Raw genomic sequence first — 7,682 nt, 5'->3', positions numbered from 1 at the left:
ATCAATTTAAATTTAATATAATATAAAATACAACCTACCGACCCGTTTTACCCGCTCTCCCCGTGTTGACACTTTTACAGCAAGTGGCTTCCTATGAATATCATCATCAAAGCGAATAAATGAATAATTATTTAATTACTCTTTTTTAAAATTTACGCGCGGTTGACACCTTTTAATATTCGATTCTGTGCCAGGTAAGTGATGTGATGTCGTTTCATTAGCAGTTTTCAATTCTCAAAGCCCTAGCTGACAGAAATAAATTGACGTGTCTTAAAAGTCCGCGAAACGTACATATTTTTTTCTTTGCTAATCCACAGAGAAAACGATAACACTTTAATCGCAGAAACTTAAAAAGAAAATGGCGATGGCTGGTTTGTATCGACGGATGCTTCCTTCCCCTCCTGCAATTGATTTCGCTTCTTCTGAAGGAAAGGTATTCGCTTATATTCCCATTTAGTTTTGGCGGTTTTATACTCCATTCATTTTGAGGAACATTTATGGATTTAAGTTTATAATATGTCTTCAGTTAACGCAAATTACATTTTTTAATTCTATTTCTATTCCTTTTTGAAGATTTATTTCATTTTGTATTGATAGTAAACTTGCTGAATTGATTGAAATGTATCGCCATATATATATATATGGAGGAATGGGATGATTCATGACTATCAACTTCCACAGTGATTTTTACCTATATAAATCAGGCCATTCAACTTTTATATTTTTTGCAAATAATTGAGACTGCTAGGTGATATTTTCTCCAGGACTTGATTTTAGACAATGTAAATAAAGAAAGTTGCTTAATGGTTCCCCATCTCTGTTAGGAAAAAAATCTAGTCATTGTTTGAATTAATTCATTTGTTGTGTGAGTGTTGAGTGATTTGAGCTATTTTTAAGATCTGCCACATTTATGGCTTGGAATTGCAGCAACTTTTCCTCGAGGCCATTCAAGGCGGAACAATGGAAGGTTTCTATAGGCTAATTTCTTATTTTCAGACACAATCAGAGCCTGCATATTGTGGATTGGCTAGCCTTTCCATGGTCTTGAATGCACTTGCTATTGACCCTGGAAGAAAATGGAAGGGTAATCTTTAAACTCTTTTGCATGCAGTGATGTGGGTGGTTTTCCATGAACTGCAAACTTAATCTATCTTATATGTTCAGTTTTATGGTCTCTGCCTTGTTAATGTTTTCTCTGCCTTGTTAATGTTTTACATTGCGCTTGCCTCTAGCCTTCACAGTCCTTGTACCTGGAGTTGCCAGCAGGCAGGCAAGGGCACGCTTGTGCTTGTTATTTGGTGCTTTAAAAGTTACACTAGGCTTAAGAAGCAAAAAAGTTTCATTGATTTCATGGTGTCTCTATGATTTTCATGGTTAACTTTTCTTAATCGCTTGTCATATCCATTCTTGTTTTCATCAATTTTTTTTTTGGTTGGATATATAATATCACTTATTTAGCTGACTGCTTTGTTGGGGCCTATAGATGTAAGAAGGCACGGAAAACACTTTCAGTAAGTCATTTTTGCTCATATTTGATCGTTATGGTTTTTTTAGGCTTTCTAGGTCTTTAGTGTGTGTGGAAACTTCTGATCAGTTTGTACATCATTTTGGTTATTCTCTGAGGTTGTAGTTAGAAGGATATCAAATATTCATTTATTCTCCTTGTAGGACCATGGAGGTGGTTTGATGAATCTATGCTCGACTGTTGTGAACCCTTGGAAAAGGTTAAAGAGAAAGGTATCTCATTTGGTAAGCTTGTTTGTTTGGCTCACTGTGCTGGTGCAAAGGTAGAAGCTTTCCGAACAAATCAAAGTACCATTGATGATTTCCGGAAGTATATAACTCAGTGTTCTGCCTCAGAAGATTGTCATGTGATCTCATCATATTATAGAGGAGCTTTTAAACAGGTAGCAACTTTAAATTAGTTGGTTTTTCCCTGATCTATATTTTGGGACCAATACATTTTTTTGCTAGTTGGTTGGTTCTTATAGCCTTACATGGAATATTTTATCATCATTGTTTATATGTGAAGAGTGTGTACTTGGTCTACAGATTTGATTCTCCAAAGACTGTTATGATATCTTTTTCATTATGTAGGCATTTTGACACAGCCAAAATAATTTGCATACCTTACTCTAAAGGGAGTTTCTGCTTGATTGTATTTGTATCTACCTTGTGATTGGGAAAATCATGGTACTGCTTAATCACATTTGATGGCAGTCCATGTTGCATCATTAAAATATTTGATGTTTATGAATTGTTATAGCTCTGTAGTTGGTCTTCACAGGTTTACACAACCTCAAAATCTGTTGTCGAAAGATTTGATGCAGTTGGAAGGTTTAGAGGGAGTTTTTCTGTTTTTACTATTCTTATGTTTGAAAAGTATCCTATTATATATAAACAGAAGGATGTAATATGAAGTATGTATCCTCCAGATTAGTTTCATCACATGTCTTGATTGTTCATTCTGACTAATTATTTATTGCTGCCATTACTTTTAAATAGGTGTTTTTCAGTGTACTGCATTAGAAGGCTGCTGTTTAAATTGTGTTGTTCATCCTCTTTAGACATGTTAAAGAATTGTTAGGCATCAACAAACTTTTTGTCTTTATTTTTTTTATTTATGTTTTGTATTGTGGGGATATTCTGTGCAGACTGGAACAGGGCATTTTTCACCCATTGGTGGTTATCATGCTGGAAGGGACATGGCACTCATTTTAGATGTTGCACGTTTTAAGTATCCTCCACACTGGGTTCCACTTACGCTTCTTTGGGAAGCCATGGATAGAGTTGATGACGCAACTGGACAACGTAGGGGGTACGTGTTTGTATGCTTCTTTTACTCATTATCATATCACATTATCCCTGCTGGCAGTGATTTTGGACATGCTGGAAGCAGTTTTTGGATGTTTCTTCTCCTGAAGAAACTTCTCTGAACTTGGCTTGCTATTGTTTAGTTAATGATAATGATATTTAAATCGATGGTCAGATTCCTAATTAGTTTCTAACATGCAGTATTTTTACATGAAGTAAATTTCTCACAACCTTACTTTTAATATCAATAGACATATGTCTCTGTTCTAGAGCATGCTTACCAAGATGATGAATAGCACAGTTCCTTTTCATTCAATGCACACAGAAATAGAAATTAGTTTCCTTGGAAACCTGTACCAGGTAAATGATGAGCAATTGGAAATATCTAGGATCCGCCATAATGTGTTTTTCATTTAATCAGTAAGGGGCCTACCTTTGGTGGCCTGGATATCAAGTTAGGTGGCAAGAAGTATCGATATCAAGTTAGGTAGCAAGAAGTATCATTGTTTTGCGAAAAATTTGATGGCAATGATCTACTAACTGCTGATGGAATTCTACCGTGTAGATTCAGTGAACATGACTTATATTTGTGTACTGCTCTTTGGGTCAAATTTCTTGAAGTTATTATAAACCTTAAAAGATAGCAGCAATGGAGGATTTATGAAGAATGATTTACAAAAAACCAGTAGTGTTGAATGCATCCAAACTAGTTATTAGGAATGATATAGCCATGGTTACCCTGTAAAGACCTCCAGAGAGAGTGTCTTTTAACTGGTTAATCTGCTGTCAAGTTTGATGATCTAGGGACTTGCATAAAAAATTTTAAATTTACCAAGATTCTTATATTTTTTAATGCAATGGACTGCATTTTAGACTCTTTATTCTAGTACTTTCTCCTATAGCATAGTCTATTTATGGTTTTGGAAATTGTATAGAAGTTTATCTTTTTTGTGGTTAAATCTGCTTTATTTAATCTACGGCTGCATTTTAATTTTTAATTCTTCATTGATTTTTGAAGTTTGATGTTTCTCAGGTTCGTGCTAGTGTCCAGGCCTCACAGAGAGCCCGGACTGCTCTACACATTGGTATGATCACTTAAAAATTTAAACTGTGTGCACACAGACATCAGACATACATTTCTGCCTTTACAATGGATACATCATTCTTAATTTTTTGTTTAGTTTGTTCATCCTGTTCAGTTTTCAATTTTCTCCTTCTATGTCATGTTTCCATTCTCAAATTTTATTATTTTTTCTCGTGTTTCATTTCCGTGGTCTTGATACTGGCTCTATTTTGTTTGAAATGTGAGAGCTACTGCTTGTTAGAGGATGTGAGTTTCTTAGATTTATAGTTTAGAACCATCAAAGATATATGAGGTAAATGTTTGTTTTGCTGTTTCTACATCTTTTAGAGGCTTTAAATATTTTCATCAGTAAAATATACCAGCTTCTTTTTCTCATGACTAAACTATAGACCATACTGTATGGATGAACGTTCATTTCCTTGCTGATCATCCTGAGAAGTCCTAGCTTGGATGAACCTTCATTTCCTTGTCGATCATCACAGATGTAGTTCTTGATATTTTCACTTAGTGGAAGTGATTACTCTAAAGTGCAGATCATATGATCTTTAAGCTGACAAATTTTATTGGTAATGCAAAATATAATAAGGAACTTGAGTTATTAATTATGCTAGAGTTTAGCAAACTTACTTCTAAAGTACAGATCATATGATCTTTAGGCTGACATATTTTATTAGTAATGCAAAATATAAAAAGGAACTTGGATTATTAATTATGCTAGAGTTTAGTAAACTTATTTTCTCAGTACCCTCTGTTTGTGAAGTGGATGCGTCATGGCTGGATTTGATTTCAGTCACATGTTCACCTTGTTTGCTAAAATTTATTGAATCTATTTCTTAAGTTTCTGATCACTGTTATACTGATTAAGGATTTACTTGACTTATTGCAGAGCTGCAAGCATGAGAATTGGGTTGGTATTGCAAAGTATTTAGTGGATGAAGTTCCTAAAATTGTAAAGTCAAAAGATTTTAAGGATTTTGAGGAAGTCCTCACTATTCTTTTCACTTCACTCCCATCAAATTTTGGAGAGTTTGTCAAGTGGGTTGCAGAAGTTCGGAGACGAGAGGATGGTGATCATAGTCTAAGCCAAGAGGAGAAAGGAAGGCTTGCTCTCAAGGTGTTTTGGAGCTTCACCTTCACTCTTTTTTCACTTTTCTCTGGATGAGTGAAACACTATTTCTGCTTTTTAACACACTTCCTCCAAAGATAAAGCCCATATTTTTTGTCATGCAGGAAGAGGTGTTAAGACAAGTGCAGGAAACTTTGCTTTTTAAACATGTTGTGACATTTTTATCTTCAGTAAATTCTTGCTGCAGAAGCATGTCTGTTTTAGTTCACAAAAATGAACTGCCTGATATTGCTGAAAAAGTGTGTTGCCAAGGGGCCAGAATTTTGGCTGGAAAGTTTGATTCCTCAGAGAGGTTTTATTGCCGGGAAACTTGTGTGAAATGCTTAAAAGCAAACAGCGATAAGCCAGTTACATTGGTGTCTGGGACAGTGGTGAATGGTAGCATAGAGCAAGAGGTTGATGTACTGGTTCCTTCATCCCAAATTGGAGGCTGTGGCTGTGGCCCAAGTAATTACATTGGGATTTACCCGGTTGGAAATGATATTTTGACAGTTCTCATACTGGCCTTGCCTAAAGAAACATGGTCTGGCATCAGGGATGAGAAACTTTCACGACAAATTCTTGGCCTTGTTACAACAGAAAATCTTCCTACACTGCTTCAAGAAGAGGTAAATACATTATCCTTTTGAAAAAAAAAAAATTCTCTATTCTTTTGCATTTCAAATGTTGACTCTGGATATTCTGTTAGTGGTATTGTAATTGTATAAAAGATGAATGGAAGGAACTTGTCAATCTGCATTGTGAAGTATGTTAAGTCTTAAGAGTATAAACATTGTGGTATCAGAACGGAGCTTTCATCTTTGTTGTGGGTCAGATGGGTGCAATAAGTTCATTACTGTTGGCTATGTGACCTCTAATTCTCTAATATCAACATGCAAGATTTCTCATTGTGAAATATGAATTTTGGCAGGTTTTGCACCTGCGACGTCAACTCCACATCCTTAGGAGATGCCAAGAGAATAAGGTAGATGAGGATCTTGCTGCACTAAGCATTTAGCTCCCTCTTATATCTAAATTTTAATGTAGTAACTGTTGCTTTGCCATCAAAGAAGGCAATTTATCTTGTGCTCTGAATGTGTGAAAATCTTAGATATGCACTGCACAAAGGCCATTTATTTCCCTTCTTTAGGTTGTTCCTTCCTGCAGAAGCAAATGCTGTCTCCCCAGGGTTCAAATGACTTGGTCAATGACGGAAAGCTACTTTCCAGAGATCAAAACCTAACCATGAAGAGGTAAGAGGCACCCTTCAGGGATCAAAATCCCATAATGCAGAGGCTACAGTTGTGTTCTGAGGATTAACTGTGTTGTTCAGAGCGGAATACTGGGGATGACAAAACCTGGGTCCAAGCTGGTTATTATTTTTTTTTTTGAGTGAACCCGAAGGATCGGAACCTGACCTAAAACACTTTCCCGCAACAGATAAAGACCCGAGAGTTCGCATGCCGGGTTTGGGTTGGGTTTATCTCGTGCGGGGGTACATCTACTAACAAGAGCAGGTGTAGAATATGAACATGATGTGATCAATCTTTGCTTTCACCTTTATTTATTAGTATTCGAGTAAATTCCACGTAAATATATATCATAGATCTAGTTTACGATCCTAAATTTTATTAAGTTTGAGAAAGTTATCAAACTATACAGTTTAATACTATAATTATATTATATTATTAAATCATATAATTTAATAATTTTGCGGTTATTGTTATTAAATTAAATGGTTTAATAGTTTTTTTGAACTATAACAAATTTTTTTTTTGTAAGTAAATGACAATTATTTTTACATTTAAAAATGACAACCTTAATTGCTGTAAATTGTAATCCCTAAAGTTGAGGGATAATCACATAAATCCCTATGAATTTTATTGAAAATATGATATAATCTGTACAATCATCACACTGAAGTTCTAACATATTATCTTTTTTGTAAAAGAATTTTATCCAAGTATTTTTTATTTTAATTAATTATTGAAAATTTATTATCAGATACCCTCTCGTTAGAAGTATATGTCACAGTTTTTTTTTTCTTTTAAAAAAAATAGATACTTATTATTCCAAGAAATAACTTAAAGAAAATAGGCCAAGTGTTGTAAATATCCTCCGCCCGCACAAGAGAGTGGCTCCAACTAAGAGGAAATTTAGCCAGAGTATCGACTGCTTGATTACAATTTCTGGATAGATGACAAATTTTGAAGTCTTATTTTAATAATAATAGACTTCACACTTCAATAATAATCCAAAATAGATCGGTGCAAGTATTTCGCTGACCTGGATATAACACTTTAGACTTTAGTAGCATCTGCTAGGAGTGCTAGATGTCAAGAACGCCGAGAGAATGCCGAGAGAAACGTCATACAGTAATGCCGTTTCTCTAGCACAAAAAGGGGCAAAAGTTCACGTGGTGGGGGGTGGCGCCGAGAGAAACGACATTACTGTATGCCGTTTCTCTCGGCATTCTCTCAGCTAGGGTTGGCAATGGGACGGGATGGGATGAGATTTACCAATCCCATTCTCATCTTGTATATATAAATGAGATGAAAAAATATCTCAATCTCGTCCTTATATTTTTTTAAGACAAAAATATATTCCAATCCCATCCCAAAAGAGATAAGATCTTACGAGATTCCATCCTAATTAAAAAAAATTTCATTCTTAATTGGT

At 35.1% G+C, this 7,682-nt stretch overlaps 1 protein-coding gene across 2 annotated transcripts; it reads left to right on the top strand.

The window, feature by feature from the left end:
- Nucleotides 1-238: 238 nt before the first annotated feature.
- Nucleotides 239-6,638, top strand: LOC102628437 (glutathione gamma-glutamylcysteinyltransferase 1-like). 2 transcript variants are annotated; one of them, XM_015530867.3, is made up of 9 exons: nt 239-433; nt 928-1,084; nt 1,669-1,907; nt 2,655-2,818; nt 3,848-3,899; nt 4,785-5,012; nt 5,129-5,632; nt 5,935-5,988; nt 6,171-6,638. In XM_015530867.3, the coding sequence occupies exons 1-9, from the start codon at nt 359-361 to the stop codon at nt 6,258-6,260; spliced, it is 1,563 nt and encodes a 520-aa protein (XP_015386353.2). In that variant the 5' UTR covers nt 239-358; the 3' UTR covers nt 6,261-6,638. The 2 variants fall into 2 exon arrangements, with proteins under 2 accessions (XP_015386353.2, XP_006479495.2); XM_006479432.4 differs by having other exon boundaries at nt 6,154-6,638.
- The last annotated feature ends 1,044 nt before the right edge of the window (nt 6,639-7,682 follow it).

This window comes from Citrus sinensis, chromosome 3 (assembly GCF_022201045.2).
Source record: "Citrus sinensis cultivar Valencia sweet orange chromosome 3, DVS_A1.0, whole genome shotgun sequence".
NCBI lineage: Eukaryota > Viridiplantae > Streptophyta > Magnoliopsida > Sapindales > Rutaceae > Citrus > Citrus sinensis.
This window is presented reverse-complemented; position numbering and strand designations above follow the sequence as displayed.